Here is a 27,957-nt window from a genome sequence, read left to right on the forward strand (position 1 = left end):
TGCAGAATTTATCATATATCCCAATTATATTATTGAACCCTATCAATTGCGTCCCAAGATTTTCTCATTCCTATTTTACTAATTATTAAAAATTGTATATAAGATTCTACTTGCTCTGCGATTTAATATTTTTGATATTAATTGGATGCTGACCCAAGGTAGAAATTTAAAATTAAAAAATGGGCCCTTGTAATTGGGAGATAAGTGGAGGATTAATAATAATACAATATGCTATCTAATATTTAATTGACCAATTCAATTGGAGCTAACAATCTCCAGAATCCATTTCAGAAAACTGTCCACCCTTGTATAGATAGAAGGTAGATCTGCTGTACCGCAACTTAACGATGGTGCAAATGATACGATTCCTATCTGAAAATATTTTAGTTCCAACGCTGAATCAGTAGTGATAGCAAACATGGGTCCTCCACTGTCGCCTTTGCATGCATCTTGGTTTTCACCTGCAACAACATTGTAGGGCAGATTAGATTAGATCGATATAGCGGAAGAACTGATATGTTGGTATTGAAACCAGGAATACAAAGTTTTTCGTTAAATTTCCGTTGGTATTCCGAATTTTTATAAACTCAAAAAATTAGAGAAATTTTATTCCTAGCTAACAAACCCTGTGTCGACTTTTGCCGTAGTTCGTTAAGTTATTCAGGATCCTGTTTTGGTTGTGTAAAATGAAAACTCCCATACGAATACAAACGGTACGCCCACTTTCTTACCATTTGCACATAGTTGACTTTCTAAGAATTTGCCACTATACTTTGGAATAATTTCGTGGCATTTCGTTTGGTTCCACAGAAAAATACCCGCTATTTGAAGCGTCATTGAACCACCTAATTTCCCTAAAAAACGGTGATCTTAAGTAATTTTCTGGCACACCAGGGCACCGAAAATTGGCAAAGTTAAAAAGAGACAGTTGAGTTTTGCCCTTAAATCAAACAGTAAAAAATGACCGGTGATCAATTCCAATCCGGAGATATTTTACCTGATTAAATAATGTCCCGTTCTATCTAGCACACTGAATGAACAATGAATTTTTCTTCTTTTTTTGTATGTTATGTATTTTTGCTGTAATTCGAAATTTAATATCATAATTACGAACTTTCATTTAAAAAAATATTCTCACTTCTTTTGCACAAAGTCGCAAGAATATTGGAAAAAACATATTTTTAAGACAAGTGCAAATCGACAATTGTTATCCGCCTTTTTATTCTTGCATCGAAAAAATGATCTTCCGATTTCTTATTTAATGTTGTAGACATTTAGGCATACCACTTTAATAAGCAAAAGCACGCATTGCATAATATATACAATCCCGTTTCGAATCAACCATAATAAACAAAAGAGCTTCAAGAGTAAGGAAGAATAGGGAAATCGGCAATGTTTTGGCGCGCCAATGGAGACCAACTGATTTTATCGTTGCTAATATTGTACGAAAAGGGGTTCACTTACTCGAACTTATCTTACCCCAGCCCGATACGAAAAATTGTTGTCCAGGTTCATACAATCGTTTTAAGTCACTTTGCAGCGGGAGGCAAATCGGGTGAATGTATTCTAAATCAATATTACAGTTGAATAAGCTTATTAAAATAAAACCAATAAGACGTACCAGTAAATTCGACTGAGTACTGCATTTTGACTAAGCCGATATCATTTATTAACGTGTTTGAATCATACTCAGGGTGAGTAAAATAAGCAGCTATTGGTACGTCTATGTGGCGATCAGCACATATTTTGGTTTTTGCTATTATTATACAGTCTATATCGGTATTTAAATTGTGTTCTCCCAATCTAACAATCAATCTAAAAAGTTATTATTTATGGGTTGTTAGCGTTCTTTAAAAGAAGACCTAAGAAGTCATTAGCGTTCCAGCCTGTATATACGGGGTGTTTCCTAACATCGTTTGTTAAATAATACTGTTTATTAAAAAATTTTAAAAGTAGCCTGTACCTTCTAACCCACTGAACACGAAAAAAGACAGCCGAATACTTATTTCGATTTTATCTCTTACCATTTAGACTATATCCCGTAATATCAACGAAAAAAGCCCATATTTGATGATATTACTGCGGATCTCCCCTATTAATAAAGCTAGCGTGTTGTAGCTTTTCTGACCCAATAAATATAATAATATAGGGTGATATTACAAATTTTGCATTTATAAACACCAACATTCAAAATCACCCTGCATCGGAAAACAGGAATAAAATTAAATGTATCCAATTTTATTGACAATTGGCAGCTTAATTTCAAGTGGTATTCTGCCAGGCTTCTTCGCACTCATTGGACAAAAAAATTTAAGCCACTGAACTTTCTTTAATTTTAGATTTCTTTTTCAAATCTAACAATCAAAAATCCAATATTATTTCTCTTGAACTAATTTTAACATAAAAAATATAATAAATTCTGGTTGTTTTAGTCAAAATGCATTTGCGTTGATTAGCGCTTGGAATAAAACTGTTGATCCTAACCTCAGTTTTCACAGATAAAGAACAAATTCAGAATTCGCAATCTTTTGTTTATGCTTGGCAACTGGTCAATGCATTCTCAGGTGTTCTTTGCGTTTATTATATATATCAGATTTGGATTGGTTAATAGGATAATACCTAATATACTTATCGCAACCTATTTATTTAACTTTGGATTTATTTATTTAGTTTTGATTAAAATAGACCTCCCTAAAATGTTAAATGTACATGATACACTGAAATCAATCTGGATGGGTCACTTAACGAGAGGTTTCTTCAAAGATATCTCAAAAATTTGTTATCCATATTTTACATAACTTAAACTGTACAAAACTTACGGCTTATGGTAGTTTTGGGAACCTAGAAAACAATGAGCTGCGGTTAATACATTCCGTTTCGTAATAAGGGTACCACCACAAAGAAATTCTGTTATATTTATGTCCTTTTCTAAAAACGGCGAATTATAATTATAGAAATATTGCAGATTTCAGAATCTTTGGTAGTCTCTTTCATGTCTTATGCTATCCTTTTAAATAGACAAATTATTGTGTTTGAGTTGAGAAACATATTAAAAATATTTTACAAAATGAATTTTATAGGCCATTTACAAAACTTCTGTATTCCACCGCTTCTGATTCTTATTTTGGTGAAAGGTAAAGACCTGAGTTAGGTTGCAACCTAATAATTTTAACCGTCACTCAGGTCTTTACCGGTCACCAATATAGGAATCAGTCATCAGAGACAATGTTTATGCCCCTCATTTAGCTCCGCCCCCCAAAAAATATATAAGCAGGCGCAGAGCACCGTTTCAGTTAAGCTCTGAAGAAGCCAACAAGATGATTGGCGAAACGTTAGCAAGTTCTTTAAAATCAAAGGACTAATTTGAAATGAAGAATTCTTTGGTTATTTTCATTTAAAAGGCACATTTATAACTTGAAAACTTAATAGTAATTATACTAATAATAATAATCAAGCTCACAGCTCGGCTGATCTTAAAATCTAACCTTCTTGGATCACATTTCTCAATAACTGTGGGGATTACAAAGAATGTATCTATATCGTATTGTATTATGAGGTCAAGAGGTCATGTAAATGCTGTTCTTACAGATTGTCTGTTAATTAATTTTCGTTTTTATTTTCTCGTTACGAACAAACTTCCGCATCTATCTTTACATGTATTTAAAAGATAGCAAAATTCGTCTACTATGTTCTGAAATCCACCTCATCACCTTTTGCGGACTAACGTTTATATCCTAAAAGTGCCATCCATGGTAGTTGACCTAAATCAGCTTCGTTGCCGCCTGAAAGTTTTAATAAAAGTAATTTTTGTTTTTAAATGTACCTATACGGAGTATTTCCAGTTATATCAGAAAATTGACAATATTTTTCTTATTCAATTAAATTTTCATATTTTCAATGTTTTTCAACTACTAGAATTGTAGAGAACCAGAATCCAAACAAAATGAGCGAAAAAACATTTTTTTTTAAATATTGAACCAAACATTGCGTTAAAAAAGTCAAACTGCAATTGCGAAATATTAATTATCTTCGCGTACAATTCTAAACCATCAACGAGTTAGAAGCTAACCAAATTATATTATTAGCGATGGCAACTTTGCACGAAAAAGTTTTATAAAAGTTCTGACTTTCAAATGAAATACTTCCGAGTTCACTTGTTTTGTTTACAGGGTGTACCTATTTTGAACTACTACTACACACATTGAAATACTAAATATACCACCCTAAATTTGTGTTTCTATTCGTAGTGTTATTTGTTTTATAAAAAAAAATTAAAATTGGAATAGTCTTAAAATAAAAATTGGGATACCCTGTAGATAACAGCGGATTACGAAAAAGCTCATTTCGAACTATAAAAGTTTTGTATAATGTTTTTTGTAAAATTGAAAATCAATGTACTAGGAAGCAAATATGAAAATGTAACAACTTGGTTACTAATTTAATTTTTATACTTTTTGGTAACAAAATATACAACCATTTAGCCTACTCCTTAATGGTTTATAAGTTTACCGTAAAATCTCACCGCTTTCATTTTGTTTGAATTGTGGCTGTATTTTTACCAAACGGAAGCAACCAAACCACCAAAACTAACCAAAATGGAATTACCTTCAACTTACCAGTGATTTTATTTCCAGTGTTCAAAAATCCGCAATCTTCTGAAAATACGTCTTCAATGTTTGTATTCATCGGAGGTTTCTTAATACATTCTTTGTGGGGATAAACAAGTAATTTAAATATTTGCTTGTGTATGTAAAAAACAGAAAAAATTACGAATATCTTACCAATATGACAAAAAACACACATGAGCAACATAAACCGCATTGCAGAATAGCACGCAGGTTTGTTCAGATAACGTTTATGAAGGGCCCTTGATCTAAGATCGGTGACCATGAACGTGTGCAACTTGTCGATGGCGAAAATAGTACAGTTATTGGCAGTACATCCAGTTTCTTCAGGTGGAGTGCAATGACTTTCCAAGACAAGTTTTAATCTTAATGACCCGAGTGATCCTTTCGGTTGAATAAAAAAATAATATATCAGAAAAAGTGCCTCATAGAAATTGAAAATGTTAAATTGACAAATTCTCAGCGGTAATGTTAATTGTCATATTAAGAGAAAGTTTGATTTGAAATGACTTGTGCATGCTCATAATGAATGTCCCTTCTCAACATTTTTTTAATGTTGACTTCAACGTATATCTCCCAGCTATATGGGAGTGAGTAATGAAATTTACGCAATGACGGTTCACTCACAATATATTATTTATTTATTATTAAGACTCAAATTTAAAAAAAAACTTCCTAAAATCTGATCCACGACAAGAGAATCGCACGTCCGTCTTTTAGTGCTGTAAGTCTGTAAGAATGTGTTAAGATAACGGCGATTAGAAACTACGATATTGACATTTTTGGAATAAAGTAAGTATAATACACCGTTAAGCAAAAAAGTTATAAAGAAATGAAAGAGCAGGGAAGGCGAATCATTTATTTGTTCCTGATATATTATGTCACAAAAAAGTTTAAAATAAAGGAACAAACTAACAGTAAATATAATGTTGTTTTTTCTAAAACAGCACAATGGTAATAACTTGTACACATTATATATTGAACTAAACAACGCTTAATATATATTTTATTAAATCACAGTACATAAAATTGAGTAGACGCCTTTATAAATACTAAGTATAGTATCTACAAATTCGAAATAATACCAGTCTTTGGGATATGTTTTTACACACATTACTACCTTAAGGTCTCATAGTATCTAGTAACCAATCCATATAATAGGGTATTAGTGTATAAACTCCTGGATAACCAGGCAGTCCGCAATATCGTGGACCAAATGAAACAATTCCCTGTGGATGAAAAAAATACGCAATAAAATGACGAACCAGAAAATTAAGAAAAAAAAAGGTTAAAAATGATTATACTTTGTATAACTAAATTTGGTTAAATACCTGCTGTATGTATTTCGATTCTCCATCGACCCAAGCAGCAATCTGCATTGGACCACCGCTATCTCCCGGGCAAGAATCTTTATTCTTTACTCCACCAGCACAAACCTGCCTTACATTTAGCTTGATATTGTAATTGGAATACACTGCGGCACATTTCGTTTTATCCGCAATAGGAAGTTCTACTTTCTGTAAAATGTCACTAGATGTCCCTAAAAATATTTTTTTTAAAACAACATCTGATTGCAGCATTATAGATACACAGATAACGTAAACGAACATTTTAGCGTATTCTCTTAACATGTACAACAATTTATTTTATTTATTTATATAAATATGAAACGGTGATGGCAATAAACCACTTAACCACTCGGTATTGTATCAGGTGCTTGAAAAAGATAAAGATTAAGCTCTCAACAGGTATAATATTAATGACATTTTTAATTAAATTTATCGCACTTGGATTTAAAGAAGACGAGTAACATTTTATGCTCTCATATTTGATATTATTTGGTGCCACAAATGTTCTATGAGATCCAAAAATACAATAACATAGACGAAGACGTTGTATCTGTGTCTAAGTAAGCATCTGTTTTCAGAGCTAACTTTTTATTTTCCTGAAGGTACTTAAATCTACAAGTGTACAATTTGTGTGATTCCATTGCCACTTGTTTTTTGTCTATTGTAAGGAAACGGAAACGCAAGAAGATTTTTCGAAACGGTTGTTAAAACGGAGCAGTGGGCAACATCTATCTGACGCGTTCCTGTCTTGTCACTTTCCTATGAATAAATTATTGGTTCTTAGGTTTATCGAGTAACAATGGGTATGATGGTTGCAATTACTTTTTAGGGAAGGGTCTGTCAACACACATACGCGACATGTTCCAATCACTCTTAATTCAAATAAAATTTCGAATTTCTATTTCTTTATAAATATCGTATGAGCATGAATCTATGTGTTACAAAACAATGTTGACATTATACAAAAAAAAAGAGAATTTGAGATTTCCAAAACTGCCGAAAACAAGTTTAATACCTGTTTAATAACTATATTTTGCAATCACAAATATCAGAAATATATTTATTTCGTCTCGCCCTATAAGGCAACTTTATTCAAAACTAAAAAATCTTGATTTACTGTGTCTTTCATTACACCGAACTACTCACCCTTAGTGAACCCGATCTAAACTGGACTTGTTCCGGTAATGTAGCAAATATTGATTTTGTGAGGCAAATATTATTTAGAGTGAGATGAGTAGTAATGGTAGATGGTTTTCTTTGTCATAAACATGACTTTCAAATAACTGTACTAAGAGGTTTATATTATTTCTCAATTTTTTACCGTCGGTTGGGATGATGGTCCTAAAGCTTTAATCTACATAGCTTAAGAAAAGACTAAATTTCAGAGAGTTAGCGTATTTAATTATTTTTTCCCTTTATCAAACAAAATACTGCTAAATATGTATCAAACTTACCGTTTCCAGTTATGCCCCATCCAGTAACCACAACGTTCTTAAAATTGGGGTTTCTTTGACTTCCTAGGGGTAAACAAATTGGCCTTACATTTTCTGGAACAATATAACAAATTAATAGCACACATCATCTTACTTTTCAGGAATAACGAAAATTTTGATTTTCTCATCATATTTCCGAAACTACCAAAGGCAACTTTTATCATTTACAACAACATATTGAAGTTTTATTTTTGTATAATGTTTAATAATGTTAATAATTGTATAATGTTTAATAATGATGTTGTTTAATGTTTTGCATACTTTATACAAATTACTGACCAAACCAGACTTCTGACCACTCTAGTGTGTCCTAGGTCAAGACAGAAAAAAAAAGGAACCATTAAGCACTAAACTAAACGTTTTAATTAGTTTTTGAACATGTCATTATTTCTCATATGGACAAATTAGTTTGGCCTGACATCCAAATGGACTCCAATTAACCAAGATTCACATAACGTTCCTTTCTCATTGAATGAGTTCCCAAAGTTAAGGGCTGCTACTGTATTTGAAATCAGATAAAAGAGATCAATAAAAAATTAAACATTGCATTGGACAAAGAGCTTGCTATTTTATTTGGAGGATATTAATTTACCCACTTTTGTATGTATTTACATTTGGCAACAACACCAGTTGGCACACAGGAATAGAGAAAGCCAGAAACGACCAGACTGACCGCCGTCTGACGTACGAATAACAATACGCCTGCCTTTCTTCCGAATACATTTGTATTTTATTTCAAAATAAATAGTTAAAAATATGCAGTCCACTTCGCATCAATTCATCTAGATCACTGGGCCAACAAAAATTCTTGAAGTTTTATTATCTAGTGGCGATATGTGTAAACAATAACTACAATTGCAATTAGTAACTGTGTTTTCGTGTAATTCGCTATCAAGAATAGTTGATTGATTTCACGACTATTCAGTATTTATTTAATTACCGCGATTTCGTTTATTTAGCAGATTTTTGGTTAGTGTATTTTGTACCGCATAAATCGCAACTGCATATGAACCTACCTACGCCGAAGTTCATTGAAGAAACTCTGAGAAGACCGATATCATTCGTAAAACTGGCAGCGTTGTAAGACGGGTGCGGAATCACTTCCTCGATATCTAAATCTTGTACAGGGGGTGCACATTTAATAGAATTGTTTGGTTGCAATTCGCAGTCTGTTGAATTACGAATACTATGTTCTCCAACTCTGATGCCAAACCTAAAATATGAAATCTATAACCTTTTAATTTCAGAATGATGTAAAAATTTACAATTTGTCCTTTAAATTTGTTATGCAATGGGCAGCTGTCAATATATAGTTTTTGTTTATTATGCTACCCCCACATCTGAATGTCGGACCAGTCCCTACAAAAACGTCTAATTAATAACAGTATGCATTATATGTATACAAGTCTATTATGGAACAAGTTTAATAAAGCATACTTTAGCGAGTTGGTTTTGGCACGAGCCGAGCGAGTATTTGTTTGTTAAGCGAAAGACTGAAGAATATCATCAACGTGTTGCATAAAACGTTTCTTAAATTTTTGTAAAACAGCAGAGCACTGAGTGACGACTGAAGTGGCCAAAAGAACTACAAAACGACAAAATACAATCCGTCGCTAAAATCTAACTAAAATCTAAAAAAACATATCCGATCGCTTCCAAACCCGTGATTGAAGGGCCGGTAAGGTCAGAAGGGGTTCGCGGCCGAATGTAACGAAGATGACATCCAAAACTAACACTTTAACGCACTTGATCGATTCATAATTATTTATTTTAGAGTAAAGAGTAGAAAAATTATCTAAAATATAATATCATATAAACATTTATGGAAGTAGGGGCTCTTTCCCTAAAATAGGCATTCACAATTAATACTGACATTTTTTCTTGGGATTTACAATTTTTTTGTCGAACTGTAAAACATTACAAAAAGAAATTGTTCTAAAACATTCTGTATTGCACAAATCTAATGTTTCGGTGATATTATCAAAATGTGTAATCCTGGATTACAAACATAAAAATTTGAGCCTGGGGTGCGTTTGCACTCTTTCCACGAGCTATTAAAAAAATTGATCGTTACTTGCAATGTTTGGAACGAAGTTTAAGTACCAAAATCTTTTTTTGTAGTCACGGTTCGAGGAATTAAAACATGAAACCCTATTTTTCCCAACGAACTATATTTGATGTGTAGGATATGCTTCTAAAGAAGACCGTTTACTGCTTAACCAAAGTTGCAAACACCGCAGCCAAATCAAGTCATATGAGGCAGGTGGGATAAGGGTGAAATAAACGCGAACCATATAATTCATATTTAATTAAGAACACAGGATAAAGGAGCGTTACGTAAAAACCCAATTAAATGTGGCGTATCTTTTACAGCATACAGGAAGCAACACGATACCACAGTCAAGGTTAACTTCGAACAGTAAAAAAACAGTGCGATAAAGAAGTCAAGAGGAAATTTATAAGCAAGCGTAGTGGCAAAATGCAACATTCTTATCGCTGCTAATTGCTTGGGCACTTTTATGTTGAAGCAAAATCTTTTATTGCAGTAGTAAAACTACAGGTTTTTATATTTTATTCACTAGTTCTTCATTGCCATACCAATAAAAAATGTAATTGTAATTGTTAACTAAGTCAAACAAACAAAGCAACAAGAGTCAATATCTTACTTGTTTGATATGATAACAGTGCCATCCACGGAAATTCGTTCAGTAGAGCATCTTCTCCGTTGATTATTTTATCAGTGGTATCCAGGTATCCGCAATCGGAAGGAAGAAGATTAATATTTCTGTGGTTAGAAACGTCAGGCGGTTCTTGTAAATTGTCACCAATATTAATTGGCCCGGAAGGACAACACACCTTAAATGAAATAGGATATTACATTATCAGTGGATAGTAAAATCATCAAAGTACTCGCGATTTTTGTTTTATTAAATTTCCTATTAAATAGAGCAACTTATCCAAGAACACTTTTCTTTTCTTTTTGGTACACTAAAAAAATTGAAATAATAAAAATGTAAAAACCTATTTTTCTTATTATTTAAAACAAGTAACCTTTAGCAAATTAGCAAACTTCCAATCACTAGTTAATTCATTCTTCCGAATAGCTATAATCAGGTTAAATATATCAATATATTGACAAAATCCATTAGGATATGCATCATAATGCAAAAAACGCAAACTAAAATTTAAATATTGATAAACTGATTACTACTGAATTCATTAGATTAGGTGACCTGTAGATTGCATTATCCAAGTTTACACTTAATGAACAGATAAACTGAAAAAATAATGTAAATCTGATTTAGTAATTAACTAACAGAAAACTTAAAAGGTTTCGAACATCTACCACAGCGTGTTTAAATTTTGGCAATTTTTCGCATTTGCTGTTTAGCTGTTAAATGGTTTGTGAATTTTAAAACAAATCTAAAATTTGATTTCCAAAACCACTGTTTCGGTTCCTAAAGTTCCCAAATAAATAAAAAATCATGCTAGAGTTTGTAAAAACTGTTTGGTTTTTGTGATTTCACATCTTTGACCTGTTCCGAAATACCATAGGAAATGAGATTATTGACTGCTTTGATGCATAAACACTAAATTATGAATTTAAAACCAACCGCGAAGAAATATACACATATGAATATGCATTTTCTCTTTGTGGGAATTGGAAAAAAAATTAGTTAACTCTCTTCGCTTATAGGATATACAGTTGTTTTCTAACTCTGTGCTCAATTCCTTTGCATTAAATGTAAATATACCGGGAGCCCATAAAGTCCGGAAACATTGGAATATCTCGAGAATTACTTTTTTTATTATAGATTCGGACTCTATGCTACAAACATGCTTGGTTTTGTTCGACGTTTTTTTTTTTGGATTCCCAGTATATATAATATATAATCGTATTTTTCAAGAAATACACAGGTGATTGTTATGAATCCGACTTTAGTGTTATGTTTGTTTTAACATATTTTTTTCTACTCATTAATAATCATTAATAAATGAGTGTCTAAAGGACTTTATAAATGTGTTGCATAAAGGAGCGAAAAGGTTCTAATTGATTCTTGACAGTAATTAATGAAGGTGATGTTTTAAAGTTACACTTTGCGCACGCCTGAATAATGGATAATTGGTTATTTTAGAGTAGGTAACAGAAGAAATATATTAAAAACGTATCATGTTATTAAAATCGGATTCAGAAAATTGACATTCATTCATTACATTTTGTGACCAATAACCACATCAAAAAATAAAAAACGTAGGTCTCCTTAGCAGCAGTGGGTTGTGGTCATGTTTGGTGATATGACACAATTTTTTATTCAATATTGCGTAATTTTGGAGATATATAAATTCGCTTGCAACGTTGTAACATGGATCGAAGAAAGAAAACAAATTTGCTTACCATATTTGTTTCACTTACAGGCAGAGTTGGTTGTTACCAAGGTCACATGAATAGCTAGAAAGTTGTTTGCTTTATTGCCTAAAGAATATTGGTAAAACAACGGCTCCCTACCGTTGATTGTATAGATGGTATATATTTTTATAAACCTCACATTGTTTATAGAGCTTTCTGATTAATAAATATTTTCATATTCCGGTTGATGTTGAGAGGATTTTTTTTAAAGTCTTGTCTCAATGAATAATTCCGAGTATTTTTTGATAACAAACTTACTTTAACACCATCTTCATTAACGCCACAAGTATACGATTGAATTCTTTGAAGTACTGCAGAGGAGATTGGTCTCTTAATGGTTTGGAGCAGTGTTACCATTGGCGCGCATTTTTTTACTGGCATACACACGCCAGAACCCCTATCAGGTGTTCGGCAACCTTCGTCATCAACTAACCATTCTGAAAAGTAAATATGCAAATGAGTCTTTTAATTGTTCTCAGGGTGACATTGGGGATTGTTTTTGTTTATATCTGCAAAGTTTATATTCATAAGGAATCATCTGTGAACGAATTTCAAGCTAAACTGACTGTGATTTAAACTCATATATTCGTATTTTGCAGAGAAATTGATAAACTAAATAGACCGTAATAAACTCACACCTTCTACTGATAAGGATTGCAATAATGCATAATGACATGTATTAGTTAAAAAATGTTTTGTCCTTTCAACGGGGATACTTCCAATACGTCATTTAAATATTTAATAGAAAATGGTACCTTCTGTTCTTCAATACAAGAAAAACAACAAATAACCACACACAAGCCAACACACTTGGTTTCAAAATTTTATAGAAAATGTAATTTTTTTAAGCTTAATCGGACAAAAATTAATGAATTGAAATTTACAATTCAACAACTCAATATTTGAAACTATTAAGCTATTTTCCACACCATCTCTGATATCTTCTAAACAGTTATTTTCACTGTTTAATTTGAAAAATTATATATACTATACTATACTAAATCCTAATCCTCTTAAACATTGAGAGGATGCAAAAAATTTCAAATATTTTTCTTTGACTGCCTATCCATATTATTATTTTGGCGACCACATTTCCAAATTTATATCTGGCACTATGTATGAATTGATTGATTTTATTCAGATCTAAAATGCATTGCAGTATACAATTAAGGTAGGCACTTTTTTTTTCTTCATTTTGGTAATTAGTTATTTGCTTTATGCGTACATAACATTTTACATAACGCATGAGTAGTGACAGATTTTATGAATACATTACTTGCCTTCCCCTTTAATCCAATTAACTACACATTTTTTGATGTTTCTTCAGGATCATCAAATCAATCCAAAATCTTTAAACTTTGACATCTCGGTAACGAAGTTCCTGTGGATACAATGCGAGTGTCTAACTTCAGTAAATAAAGCAAAGTTTTTTTTTCGCAAAATGCTTGGACACACGTTCCGCTGCAGCAGCTATTTTTTCAAATAGGAGCCCTATTTTTTCCATAACTATTTTAAAAGGGTAAATCAAGTTCCACATGAGTGCCAAGTTTCTAATTTTTTTGTTTAGTCTAGTAGATAAATGAATAACATAATTTTATATTTCAACCTGGTGGGTTTCACGTAAGTGAAACTTACACCTTTATAATATGTATAGGATATTAAATATAGGATAAACTAAATAGGGGATACAAATTTAATTGAGTTGAGTTTGATGTTTTTTTTTTATATTTTAAATGACAAGGAACAAAAAGTAAGAATATTAAAGGATTAAAAAAATAAGTAATCAATAAATAAAAAATATGGTCGACGCCATATCTCAAATTAGGGACATGCTCCATGAAATTTTCTTACATGAAAAGGAATTTGAGTTTATTGGAAGTTAGAACCTCGCAATCTTTTTAATGTAGGATTTTTGTCTTAAAAAAATTTCTTCCTTATATTATAAAACATTAATATTAAGCATAACTTGTATTCCCGCTCATTTCTCATTCGTTTCTTCGATTTGTTTATTGCGCTTTAGCATATTTTTTGTCGAACATATTGAGGGAGCAGCATATGTTCCTAACCCCACTAATCCACTTATTATATTTTCAGTTTTTAGCAAAAGGAGCAACATAATAACATTTTAAATCATAACAGTTTAGTGTCGATTTGAAAGACTTTCCCCGTGCCATTTCCAACAACCATACCATTTGGCAAATGTACTGCGCTTAATTGAAATTTTATTTTGTTTAATTGAATCTTTAAATTTTAAATCGCCACTTACGCGAACTGACCAGACCGATCCCAGATACAAAATACACAAAACATAACACGCAACTAAATTCTCTTGGCCGAGTTAAGTACTTCATGTCCGCCACAAAGAATCAACCGACACGAACTAACATCGCATCGCATCGAACCGGAATGCCTAGTGACTTTAATTAACGTGAATTTTATGCAGAGTAAAGTCACTGAGCTCAATTGAATTGTTCCGGGAAGGAATTTCCTAAAATGTACTAGAAATACCGTTAATTGTTGACTTTGTGCTATAATAGGTTCCTAAAATTTTTATCCGATAAAAAAACCCTGGATCTACAATTTTATAATACAATATAATGTAGCTACACTGCAACCGGTTTTCCTTGAATTTTTGGATCTGTATTATTGTGTTTTGAAAAAGGTCTAAAATAATATACTACAAATTTCATTTGTTGGGAGAAAACTGTTTTCTATAGTTCACGGATTTTTGCACATTGCCATAATTCGGTAACACTTTCCGCAAAATGGTTTCCATATTTGTCGATTTGTTCAGGCACAAAACCAGCTCAAAAGTTATTTTACTCATAATTTACAACTTCCATAATCAAAATTACTAGGACCGAGTATTATTTCCTCCATCGTATTTGAATTCAATGCCAGCAAAAGTTTGTGTTGGTGAAACGTCATCACAATAATGTTTGGTTTGCTATCTATTACTAATTTTTGTCCATTCGTAACTATCGTAAATATTTATGTTCTTGTCTGATTTGCTTGTTTCGATTGTTGATGGAGATATTTAGTAATGCGATTCAATGTTAAAGCTATTTGCTTTTCCAAAAAACATTACATTTTATTTTAAATTTTATAAAATCAAACTCTTGTCCACAATTTTTCTTATTTCGCGACAAAAATTGCATTTTTTCGGGAAGTAATAGGGAAAATTTACATTTTATCAAGTCATAAGCTATTATCTTCATTCGGGTTTAAAGGCCGTCGTCGGTTGGAATTATTTCCTAACGTTTCGCTAGCACGAGTGGCGAGCTTCTTCAGACGTCCGATGTTGGACGTAGACAGTCTACGTCCAACATCGGAGATGGAAGGACCTCTGAAGAAGCTCGCCACTCGTGCTAGCGAAACGTTAGGAAGTAATTCCTACCGACGACGGCCTTTAAACCCGAATCAAGATAATAGCTTATCAACGGGCCGCGAAAGCCTTAACCAATTTATCAAGTCATTTTTTACCTTTATATTTTTTAGAGAGTATTTTATTAATTGGAATAATGATCATCCATAAAAAAAAAACATCTTTCCGATAAAACTGCTTTAAATGGAAGAGTTATTTTCACTCCCTATAAGCTTGATACCAGAAAGATACTCCAGATACAATTATCCGGAGACACAACCTTGCAAACCGGTTAAGAAGTTTTCCACCTTTAATAGTTGACTTACCCATTCTGCTTTAACAACCACATTCTTGATCTCCCAAATATCTTTGAAAAACGAATGTCTGAGAATATGTCACAATTACGAAAAAATTAAAGAAAAAAATAAAAAAACTAAAAATCGTCAAAAATTACAAAACAAGCTTGCCATGTGCTAGAGACGAAATAATTGCTAAAATGGTTATCAAGTTTTAAGAGTTTTCGGACAATATTTTATTTAACAAATTATCAAAATTTTTTCATGTAGATTCACCTACTTAAATATTCGCATATCATTAACGAACACCCTGATATATTATTACATAGAAAATGCATGAATGCATTTCTGAGTATGGGCGTACTATATCAATTAATAAATGCCAAGTAGAACTGATTCTGTCTCTCTTACTTCCAAGTAACATAATTGTAATAAATTATAATAAATTGTAATAAAAACATTTAGGGCGGAACAACATCTGTTAAAATATACGTGGAAGTACGATGAACAATCTATTTTATTCTGTTTGGAATTTTATTGCCGATTAAGTTATCACAAATTATATTATACTATATTAGAAGTAGAATAAAGGTACACTATAGGTCACCCCCACTCCTCTCCCTTTTTGTGGGCCTGTCCTCCTTCCCCACGACTCTCTAGCTCCTCCCCCTTTACCCATAATCCCTTGAAACTGGCCCCCATTGGATAAGCAACCCGAAATGTGGGGTTTAATCAATCCCCCTCCTCTAGTTTGCGATGGCGGCGAAGCCAATCAGAGCCCAGATATTTTCCCACCCGTAAGAAAAGCAATGGCGTCAATGAGACTTGATCATATTGTTCGCGTGACCATCTGCACCCTCTAGCGGTTCGAATGTAAACTAGTGTCCCCTCTTGAAATAAGATTTTCTTTAATAAGGTAACCCCACCTAGTGAATATTGACCAAAGCATTTATTTTAAAAACATATAGTTCTGCGAATGTTACCCTCGCGGGTACAAACTGTACTTTTTACTATTGCGCACAAAGGACAGGAGAAATAATGACGAAAAGTGTTGGATTTCTTTTTTCGGAACTGGAAGCTGGCAGGCACCACCAATAATATCTGCAAAAACAAAAACATGGTTAAAATTTTCATTAATAAAGTAGGATATTAGAAACCATATACATTACTAATTTACTAAGCCATCTACCGTGCGTTAACTTCATACATATTTCCGCATTTTTCTGTTTTAAGGTATCGTGAAATATTTGACTATTTATCTGGGAAAAGTTCGTATGTCGAAAATATTATGTGTAAGTGGCCGTGGTAGGTTTTTTTGCTATTATGATTTTATTTTTATTATTTAATATTTACAAAATTAATTTATCTATCTTATTGATGATTTTGGTTTTCTTTGCTATTTTATTATTTGTTTTTATTATTTAATATTTTCAAAATTAATTTATCTATCTTATTAATGATTTTAAGATATCGCAGTCAACTTTACTATTTCATCAATTTCTTTTATTTATTGCTGATCTTTGAGGATAGTGTACATACTTTTTTTTTTCGTAACTTATCTGTATCTACCCTTTAATTTCCTATCAACCCATGAAACAAACTCGAAAGGCATCTTAACTAAAAAGTTATATACTTTAAAGCTGCTGCGACTACTACATGAAAGTGTGTTTCTATGGCAATCTCAACAACAATGAAATCTGGACGCTTATACTAAATACTGGAATACTCTTCTATGCTAACGCTCTAGGAGACGCTATTTGAACTCCGTTCAAAGAAAAACTTCTACAGCCCAAATAACCTCTCTGAACCACACTTAAGCGCATCACTCTTTCACTGTCTTGCAGCCTTCAGATTAATATTCCGTACTAACTACGTATGCCATACACGAAACGTTCTCTTTTCTAATTTTTTTCTATGCGCTACATTAACGAGCAGTATCTGAACATTTCTGTCTGTGTATTTTGTTAGTCACCTTAAAAAAAATTAAAAAAAGGTATGCGAACCTAGAGGATATTTTCCATATTTTTCACAAATGATGACAACAATTAATGCAAGTATTATTTTTAATAATAATCCATCTTTCGCTATGACATGAAAACATCGATTTTTTTAATTCTAACTTTTCTCATAGAGCTTCCCTTTAGTCTATATCTGTTCTTTAACTAAATCCCCGCCTTTTTGAAAAACCAACCTCTAAAAATAGTTATTTTTCTCTAATATAAAGTTATACGTTTTCCGCAATGTGTGTGAATATTTTTGCTAGAGCATTTAGTTACTCAGTACATGTCCTAATCAATATTTTGAAAATATAATTCTAATGATACGTGTTTACGATTTGAAGATATCGAAACTTTTCCCAGTTTTATAAATGAGAGCTCACTGCCAAACTACCAAACATCACAGTACAAACTACCGTACTACGCCCCCCCTTGTACAAAATCAGATTAGTCAGCGTCATTAATTCTACCTGCGTTAACGAATAGCGTATTATTAAGTAAGGTTTAACACGCAGAAAATTTAAGTAACAAATAATTTAAATGAAACTCACTAACATCATAAATTCTTTAAAAAAATTAGAACAGTTGGAACTTACTGGAGTAACCAATTTGGCACAAAAATGGAAATTTTCGAGACTCTACTAGGTGCCTACAATAAATTTTACTATTATTTTTAATGCAGTGACACAACGATTTTCCAGTTCTGAATTTGATCCAGGTATATGACCATAGTTTACTCCCACTCTAAAAGCCATGCAGTCTAAGCAATCAGAGTTATTGAACGCCCATTTTGTGTATTATGTTCAAAACAGACACCCTCTGGGCTTACGACTACAGCTACCAGCTACTACTTTCACTACTATTAACAAAAAAAAATAGGTGGCATTTCTATAATACGTGCAAAGTTTATGTGAAACTGAGTGGAAGACAGAGTAATGCAACAATATAAGAGCTTACCTCCAAGTTTTCTCATTTAGTCAGTCAAAGCATCAAATGGGAAATTCCAATCCAACTTATGTAGTGGTGGAAATAAATCAATCGCCTACGTTACCGATGGTACCCGACTGAAGCTTCTCCGTCTTCTTTACGCCACATGCCGACTTAAAAAGATACTGGTCTACGTCTCAATATTCCTGTTAAAAAAAGAGTGGTTCTATATTGCCATAAATATGTGTTTCTTCAATAATACAAGCGTTTCCTCAATCACTTAATATTTATTGAATTTTTCTTTTCTATAAATGGACTGTATCTCACTTTGCGGCGACGTCGCGACCCATGCCGTGAACGTCTACCCCGTAACGCTACAAAATTGTTACTAGCCTAGCAGAAACGTAGACCTTGCCGGTTTAGCGTACAACGCCCTAATGTCACATTGACTGAAATGTCCGGCATGTTTAAGATACACAAAATTAAAAAGAAATTCACATAATTTTGAACTCAACATACCCCCAGCCTTGAAAGAACCTTCTTTCAAAAAAAAAACAACAAAACAAACATTTCTTGAAAATCAAGTTGTCTTAGACAACCTTTGAAACCACTTGAACTGAGTTTTTTTCTCACCCACTTTCGTGAAACAATGGACACAATTTTGCGAATGAACGTTTGATGACACCTTCACTCGTTTTTACATCAGCCACCCGACTAATGTTGTCCTTTCCTGGGTATAACTGAACGATGCGTCCCATTTTCCAACACAAGGGAGGCACATTTTCTTCTTTCACGAGCACCAATGTCCCTTCCTGCAGAGTGTCCCCGCCAGCCTTCCATTTGACGCGCCTCTGAAGTTCAGCGATGTATTCCAGTGACCATCGAGACCAAAAACCTTGTTGGTATTGTTGAATACGTTGATAGCTAGCAAGCCTATTTTCAGGTTGCTCGAGCAATCGTGGGTCCGGTAATGAGGTTGCCCTTCTTCCGATCAGGAAATGGGATGGGGTTAAAACGTCCAAGTCAGAAGGATCAGAGGACATTGGAGTGAGAGGACGTGAGTTTAAAATGGCCTCTATTTGACACAACAAAGTAGAAAAATCCTCATAAGTCAAATTTGCCTTGCCCACAGCTCTTTTTAAATGGTATTTTACACTTTTTACCCCTGACTCCCATAAACCCCCAAAATGAGGCGAATATGCCGGAATAAAAGCCCAGTTAACTCCTTCTGTCGCAATCAATGTCTTTAAACTGACATGATTATTACGCAAAAATTTTCCCAACTCTCTCAGTTCTGTCTGAGCACCCACAAAATTTTTACCATTGTCTGAAAACATTTTTTCTGGTTTGCCCCTCCTAGACACGAATCTCCTGAAGGTTGCAACAAATGCTTGCGTAGACAGACTTGTTACAGCCTCTAAATGTATTGCACGTGTGCAAAAACAAATAAATAAACAAACATACCCCTTGTACAAACGCGTGCCCCGTCCCAAAGCTATTTTAAAATTGAACGGCCCTGTATAATCAACCCCTGTGGTATTGAATGGAAATTGTGGGATCACTCGTGCCTTAGGTAGGTTTCCCATCTGTATTTCAAAGGACCTAGGTTGAACCTTCGAACACACAACACATTCATGCACCATCTTTCTCACAACATTTCTGCCCTTTAGTGGCCAATAAATTTCCCTTAATGAACTGAGCACTAATTGAGGGCCTGTATGCATGCTGGTGATTTTATCCAATTTAATGTTACTGTAGAATCGCTCCACAAAAACAGTTTCCTGAAATTTAACGTCATGGAAGTTTGTACTTCTTTTATCAACCTTGAAAGTAATAATGCACCTGACAATTCCAATTTCGGTATAGTTAGTGCCTTTATCGGGGCAACTTTACTTTTTGCACACAATAAGCGAACGACTACACTTCCATCCTTCGTGACAATTCTGACATAGACACATGCTCCAAACGCTTCTTGTGCAGCATCACAAAATTAATGAAGTTCGATATCCTCTGAATTGTTGCTACCTACATGTCTTGGAATATGCAGCATATTTAATTTCACCATTTCTTGCTTAAATTGTTTCCACTCTTGGGCAATATTGGTCGGTACTTCATCGTCCCAATCCAACTTGAGAATCCACAATCTTTGTAAAATAATTTTGGGAATGACGACACATGGGCTGACTAACCCAAGTGGATCGAACAGCTGGGCAATTTCTGACAGAATCTTCCGTTTTGTGGTACTTGAATTATTTGTAAATTCCCTCACCCTGTAGGTAAAGATATCTGCCTGACAGTCCCAATACAATCCCAAAGTTTTGTGTTGATGCTCTCCTAGATTAAGAGTTTGTAATTCTGCCTTGGGCCTTACTCCAAATTGTTCCAAGAACTCTTTCTTGTTCGAACTGAATTTTCTGAGCTCAAACCCACCAGATTTTAAAACCTCACAAACACCCTTAAATATCTGAAGTGCCTCTTGAATCGACGAGGCCCCTGATATCAAATCGTCAACGTAGAAATCCTTGCCAATTACCTTTGAAATCTGCGTTTGTTCGCAATTTTTTGCCAGTTCTTGCAAACACCTTACCGCTAAAAATGGACTTGAGGTTAATCCAAACATCATCGTGTTTAAATTGTAGACCTTGACTTCTTCTGCTGGATTTTCTCTCCACAGTATCCTTTGTAAATGGCGTTGATCTTCCCTAACCCATACTTGTCGGTATATTTTGGCGATATCTGCGCAGAATGCTACTTCATGTTGTCTAAACCTCAACAAAATTGAAATGATATCCTCTTGAATTCTTGGCCCCGAAAATTGCAAATCGTTAAGTGACACACCCGAGTCTGATTGTGCAGAGCCGTCATACACAACCCTTAACCTTGTTGTAGAACTTATTTCATTTTTCACAGCATGATGTGGTAAGTAATAACACCTTTCATTCGTGATGTCCTCACTTACTTGAGTCATGTGACCTACTTGTTCATACTCTCTCATGTATTCACAATAATCTACATGTGGTTGCTTGGCCCTGGCAAATTTCCTCTCCAAAGAGTAAAATCTCCTCAATGCCATCTCTCGAGAATCTCCCAACTTTTCAATACTCATTTTCAATGGGATTGCAACAACAAATCGACCATCCTGATTACGTCTTGTTGTTGACATAAACAAATTTTCACAATGAACTTCATCCCGTGTCATTCCCTCGATTTGACTTCCACCTGGCTCTTCTAGTTCCCAAAACTTGGCCAGTTGGTCTTGTACCTCTGTACAAATACTTAGGTTGCACACCGTTTTCTTAGGTTTGACTCGAGATCCTTGTCCACTGATGTAGCCCGCTACTACCCATCCTAACCAAGTGTTTTGTAAGACAGGTTTGTTTTCCCCTAATTCGATTCTTCCTACTCTTATGAGTTTCCAGAACACACCTGCACCAATTAACATATCCACTTCATCAGGCAAATGAAATTCACTGTTTGATAGACAAATATTTCCTGGAATATTTATTGGCCCTAACTCAATTTCACACAAAGGAATCTCATCACTAATTTTTGGAATGATTAAACAACTGATAGGAATTTTGAAATCACCTTTCTGAGAACTGATTTCTACTTCACACCGTTTCGAAATCTTTTCAGTGTTTTGACCAATCCCAACCACACACACATTCGCATCTTTTGTTTTTAACTGAAGTCTGTCACACATTTTTTCAGTGATAAAATTGCTCATTGAAGCTGAATCTAACAAAACCTTGCAATGATGCACATTGCCACTCACATCTTTTATTTTGACAATCGCTGTAGAAAGTAACACCTGACCTTGAGTCCCACAATTTCTACTCGATAGCGCCACAGAGGTTTTACTCCCTTCCTTTGAAGACGCTTCTACAGCCTTTTGTACGTCAGCAATTGGGGCACTTTCAACACTGCCATGTTCAGTTTGGCGTTGGTTATAAAAATGTAATAGAACATTATGCCCTAAACCACACTGCGAACATTTTTTCCCTTGACAATTAAAACTAAAATGCTTGTTCGAAAAACAACACATGCATAATTTGTTTCGTTTTATTTGCGCAATTCTCTGGCTGGTTGTTAACTCCAAAAATTTCTTACACTCGCTGATGTCATGACCGCTTTTACAAACAACACACTTGCTTTTTTCAACCCCAGCAACAAAAACCCTTTGTTTTTGCCCGGTTAAATTTTCCTTCAATTTTGTCCGGGAATTGTTTTCCAAGGTCTCTAACAAGTCTGCACGGCTTTTTTGAAATTGCTTAAAATCTTTTAACTCAGGCATCTCTGTTTTTATTTTAAAAGATTCCCACTCCTTTAATGTTACGCGATCAAGTTTAGTGCCTAAATGATACAAAATTAACGTGTCCCAAAATTTAACAGGTTCTCCCAAATTTTCCAAGGCTCGTAAGTTCCTGTCTACGTTATCAATTAAATTTCTCAAACTAGAAGAAGATTCATATTTTATGGGCTGTATATCGTAAATCCCCGTAATATGATTCTGCACCAAAATACGCTTGTTGTCATATCTTTTGCACAAAATGTCCCACGCGATCTCATAATTTGAAGCGCTAAATTCTAATGACTGAATTACCTCCTTTGCTGGAGCCTCAAGTGATGCACGCAAATAGTGAAACTTTTGAATGTCGCCAATCGACTTATTCTTGTGAATTAAACTATCAAACGTGTCTCTAAATTCCAACCACTTTGAGTAGTTTCCAGCAATCGTTGGTAAGTTTATTAAAGGTAATCGTACACCCATCGTTTCATTAGAATTTGGCCGTAAATTTTCCTGAAAAATGACAGAGTTGGAATCCGAATGCGTAATATTTTGCAAACACTCATTTTTGTTGTTCGTATCATTAAAATGACCCAAAATATTTTTTGCCTTTGCGACAATATTATAAAATTCTGTTTGGAAAATTTCCCTTTCATTAAATTGGCTCTCTAAATCTGTTTCCGAACATAATGACTCAATTTCACTTTGATATTGTTCAAAAATATCTAATAACTCGATTATTTTCTCTGTTCTAAATTGCAATTGCATAAACACTTCTTTTTCTGAAGATGCGCTTTCAGTTTGCACATTGAAATTTGTTAAATACCTTTTAAATTGAGATAAGCTCGCTTTTACACTAGCTCGCTTTCTAATTAATTGGTTTAATTGCTCAGCCATTTTGCTGATTTTTTTCACACAAAATAGAAACCACAAACTACAAAATCCAACAAAGGTTTGAAAAGGATCGACTTACAGGTTAACGGCGACTTTTTTTCTAAGTCCGGCCCTTACTGTCTCGTCTTGCGTCGCGTCGTAGCAACGCTGCGTGATCGTACGGCCCGCACGTACAATTTTCAACGCCGCGCCGCGCTCGCCGATAAACTCCACGGCACCCCAACGACGACCTTCAAACAATGCCTTGTGCACCGCGCCGCTCCGCCTTGTCTCAGCTGCGCTTTTTTGCTTGCCGGCGTTCGTTTACGGACTCGTAAACGTTTCCCTCACAATTTTCACACAATTTTCTTTGCGAATACAGATGATCCAACAATCTGTACTTCGCAATTTCCTCGTTTTTCACTTTTGTGGAACACTCAATAATTCTCGCAATTGAAAACTCTCCACTCGATGGATCACAATCCCGTTCGATGGACCACTATGTTTCTTCAATAATACAAGCGTTTCCTCAATCACTTAATATTTATTGAATTTTTCTTTTCTATAAATGGACTGTATCTCACTTTGCGGCGACGTCGCGACCCATGCCGTGAACGTCTACCCCGTAACGCTACAAAATTGTTACTAGCCTAGCAGAAACGTAGATCTTGCCGGTTTGGCGTACAACGCCCTGTTGTCACATTGACTGAAATGTCCGGCATGTTTAAGATACACAAAATTAAAAAGAAATTCACATAATTTTGAACTCAACAATATGTTTTTTCAAAATTTTACCTGAATAGTTCGTGATTCCTTATATATGCCGTGTTGGCAGCAATGTGGCGACGACTACGCTTAAACTTTCCATATCTCGTGTCCCCATGACTGGCCAGTTTCATATATGAAAGCTCACCTCGCACGGGTTTGAACCTCCTTTAAAAAAAACAGGCAAGACTTGTACTTATCATATCAAAGTAATATGAGGAACTTATATTTTATGCCAAAACTTATTTCATCACCTCCAAAGGGGAGTAGGGGTTCCTAAAGTATGGTAGGTACATCTCTTTTATTTTTTAATTTAATGAAAAAAAGTGACATAATTACTCGATGTAACTCGATCCGGATCGTTAACTCGTCTCAAGATGGGGGTTTAGAGATGCTGTGGTCATTAAATTGATTCACTAATCCCAGTACATACTGAAACCCCTTATTTCCAAAATAAAAAAAATTGTTAACTGTTAACAAACAAAAAAAAACTATTTTCTCACCAATTATATTTCTAGGGTCGTTTTCAGAATTTGTCCAACGTAGACTCCCAAGAGGATAGGTCCGCTATTTCGAAAAATGTTCATGTCTCGCCGCTATGCATTTGTACACGAAGCAGGGCCGGATTAACAGCAATTATATTCTTGTCAGTCAACATACAGCCGCCGATTGAATTCTCGGATTCTGCTTTACTAGTTGCCATGGTCTGTCAAATATGTTACTTAAAAAAATGTATATTTTTTTTACAAATAATATACCTTTCCTAAAATAATTCCGCCTTTATCAAGTTGGACAAGGGCACGTCTGTCTGTTTTCAAAAACGCGGCGTATGTATCTTCCAAAATGATCCGAATCGTTAACCTTTAGAGGTTCGACGAAAACAAAGTTCATTCAACCAGGAATTCCGCGATGGCAGTTTTGAAAATTTTTGATTCCTCGTTATGGAAATCTAAACGGAGCAGGCTCGGATGGTCAGCAAATACACAACTCGCCGATTCAATTCTGAGATGTTGCTTCACGAGTTACCATGATCTGTCAAATATTTTAATTAAAAAAAATCTATTATTTAGCAACAATATAACTTTTTAAAAATAATTTCGTCTTTTTCAAGTTCAACAGGACACGTGTGTTCGTTTCTAAAGGTTTCGTAGTCTGTAGCTCTGTCGAATTCTCCAAAATTCGTTAAACCTTCAGATATTTTCAAAATTTGTCCAACGCAGACTCCCACTCACGCAGTTTCGAAAACTTTCAGGTCTCCCCGCCATGCATTTGTACACGAAGCAGGGTTGGACTATCAGCAAACAGCACATCCGTCATTTTTCTTCTCGGATTCTGCTTGACGAGCTACATCGATCTGTCAAATATTTAGCGAAAAACAAAATTATCTATTACTTTTACCAAAAATGAAGTACCTTTTTTCCTTAAAATAGTTCGTCCTTTTCGAGTGCGGAAGGTTTCGTAGTCTGTAGCTCTGTCGAATTCTCCAAAACGAACCTTCAGATATTTTCAAAATTTGTCCAACGCAGCCTTCCACGCACGCACGCAGTTTCGAAAACTTTCAGGTCTCCCCGCCATGCATTTGTACACGAAGCAGGGCTGGACTATCAGCAAACAGCACCCCCCGTCACTTTTCTCCTCAGATTCTGCTTGACGAATTACATCGATCTGTCAAATATTTAATGTAAAACAATCTGATCTATTACTTTTACCCCAATATTAAGTACCTATTCAAAATAGCCTTTTCGAGTTCGAAAGGTTTCGTAGTCTATAGCCCTGCCGAAATGTCATTGCATTTGTACACGAAGCAGGGTCGGATTGTCAGCAAACAGCACAAGCGTCACTTTTCTTCTCGGTTTCTGCTTGAAGAATTACATCGATCTGTGGAATATTTAGCATAAAAAAAAAAATTATCTATTACTTTTACCAAAAATGAAGTACCTTTTTTCTTTAAAATAGTTCGTCCTTTTCGAGTTCGGAAGGTTTCGTAGTCTATATCGTCTGCCAATTGTCCAAAATCGTTGAACTTTCAGTAATTTTCAAAATTCGCCCCAACGCAGCCTTCCACGCACGCACGCAGTTTCGAAATCTTTCAGGTCTTCCCGCTATGCAATTGTACACGAAGCAGGGTCGGATTGTCAGCAAGCAGCACCCCCCACCCCCGTCACTTTTCTTCTCGGGTTCTGCTTGACGAGTTACATCGATCTGTCGAATATTTAGCGTAAAAAAATTATCTATTACTTTTACCAGAAATGAAGTACCTTTTTTCTTTAAAATAGTTCGTCCTTTTCGAGTTTGAAAGGTTTCGTAGCCTATAGCCCTGCCGAAATGTCATTGCATTTGTACACGAAGCAGGGTCGGATTGTCAGCTAACAGCACAAGCGTCACTTTTCTTCTCGGTTTCTGCTTGACGAATTACGTCGATCTGTCAAATATTAAATAAAAAAATATCTATTTTACCAAAAATACGTGCTCTTCTAAGATAAATTAGCTCTTTTCGAGTTTAAGCGGACACGTATCGTCAGCTGTAGGATGTTTTATTATTATATTTTCCAGTGTCTATAAATTAATAAACAACAGAAGCTTCGGAATACAAAAATTTTAAACATAAAAAGTTCTAACCCCTAAAAACATATTTTCATTACGCTGGCGGACGTATGACAATCCCCAAAAATTACCATATTTAAATTGTTACTATTGATATATTTCTATTCCGAACTTCACTCAATACATGCAAAAAAAAACTAGCGAATATTATTTATTATCTCCTAACTCATTCTCTCTATCTGTTTCTTTCCACAATCCGAATATACACTTTGTCCCCAAGAATCTTGTAAAATTTTATCTGCTTAACTTCTTCGCGATGTTCATATGGCTGAATTTTTTGGGAGATATATCGTGCGTTATTTCTATTAAAATTCTGTTTCCTTTTTACCTACTTCAAAAACGTAAGCGAGCATTTTTGGTTGTTTTATTAAACAAAAATGGATACTAAACAAGATCCGTATCTCCGACCTCAGCCTCCTTTGATCACTCCCCAATTTTTCTTTTAATTAAGTATAGAAACCTCGTCGAATATATACATAATACTAGGTCAAAATGTTACGCGGTTACTCATTAAAGTCACAAATCCGAAACCTTCTTACCTATCTTTTTCCAGTCTTTTTTGTTTTATTTATCCGTATATGAAATACACAATGAACACAAAACTTACACTCGTTGGCGATATTGCATTAAGCAATAAACGTGGATAACAGAAACAAACCCTTAACACAAACGCTTCTTTAAACTTCGACTGACACGTGAAACAACCCGCATTCCTATGAAAGGCAGGTAAACCAAGCAGGTCAAATTTAAGCTACCCTCCAGTGTCGTCGTAGGTTCGGGCATAATAAATAACGAATACAACAAAGCGGTAATTTTTAATAATTTAATTTGCATTTTATTTAACTTAAGTTGTTATGTAGAAAATGTGACATTTCTACAATTAATCAATATACTACGAGTACTTTTCCGCTTAATTACTACTTTGAGAAACAAAAGAAAACGTTAGATTCCATTCAAACTTTTTCGGT

At 34.3% G+C, this 27,957-nt stretch overlaps 2 protein-coding genes across 2 annotated transcripts; both read right to left on the minus strand.

Annotated features, from left to right (window-relative positions):
• Nucleotides 1-246: 246 nt before the first annotated feature.
• Nucleotides 247-4,821, minus strand: LOC132697485 (serine protease grass-like). The gene is made up of 8 exons (XM_060663100.1): nucleotides 4,782-4,821; nucleotides 4,617-4,706; nucleotides 3,726-3,782; nucleotides 2,820-2,928; nucleotides 1,622-1,803; nucleotides 1,465-1,566; nucleotides 732-854; nucleotides 247-461 (listed from the first exon to the last, which is right to left on the minus strand). Exons 1-8 carry the CDS (start codon nucleotides 4,819-4,821, stop codon nucleotides 256-258), a joined length of 909 nt encoding a protein of 302 aa, XP_060519083.1. The 3' UTR covers nucleotides 247-255.
• Nucleotides 4,822-5,478: 657 nt separating this feature from the next.
• On the minus strand, nucleotides 5,479-14,278 carry LOC132699229 (phenoloxidase-activating factor 3-like). Its single transcript, XM_060665835.1, has 8 exons — nucleotides 14,142-14,278; nucleotides 12,134-12,312; nucleotides 10,134-10,323; nucleotides 8,733-8,826; nucleotides 8,484-8,680; nucleotides 7,429-7,521; nucleotides 5,957-6,165; nucleotides 5,479-5,854 (listed from the first exon to the last, which is right to left on the minus strand). The coding sequence occupies exons 1-8, from the start codon at nucleotides 14,224-14,226 to the stop codon at nucleotides 5,747-5,749; spliced, it is 1,155 nt and encodes a 384-aa protein (XP_060521818.1). The 5' UTR covers nucleotides 14,227-14,278; the 3' UTR covers nucleotides 5,479-5,746.
• Nucleotides 14,279-27,957: the final 13,679 nt, after the last annotated feature.

The sequence above is a fragment of the Cylas formicarius genome, unplaced genomic scaffold (assembly GCF_029955315.1).
Source record: "Cylas formicarius isolate icCylForm1 unplaced genomic scaffold, icCylForm1.1 PGA_scaffold_10__41_contigs__length_53128322, whole genome shotgun sequence".
Lineage (NCBI taxonomy): Eukaryota > Metazoa > Arthropoda > Insecta > Coleoptera > Brentidae > Cylas > Cylas formicarius.

Coding starts and splice junctions, on each gene's coding strand:
- LOC132697485 (XM_060663100.1), bottom strand. CDS start 4,821: ATGCGGTTTATGTTGCTCATGTGTGTTTTTTGTCATATTG. Junction 1,804..2,819: donor TCCCAAAACTACCATAAGCC/GTAAGTTTTGTA, acceptor ATTGATTGTTAG/ATTGGGAGAACACAATTTAA. Junction 462..731: donor AAGTCAACTATGTGCAAATG/GTAAGAAAGTGG, acceptor ATGTTGTTGCAG/GTGAAAACCAAGATGCATGC.
- LOC132699229 (XM_060665835.1), bottom strand. CDS start 14,226: ATGAAGTACTTAACTCGGCCAAGAGAATTTAGTTGCGTGTTATGTTTT. Junction 8,827..10,133: donor ACTGTTATCATATCAAACAA/GTAAGATATTGA, acceptor ACGTTTTTGTAG/GGACTGGTCCGACATTCAGA. Junction 5,855..5,956: donor AATCGAAATACATACAGCAG/GTATTTAACCAA, acceptor TTTCATCCACAG/GGAATTGTTTCATTTGGTCC.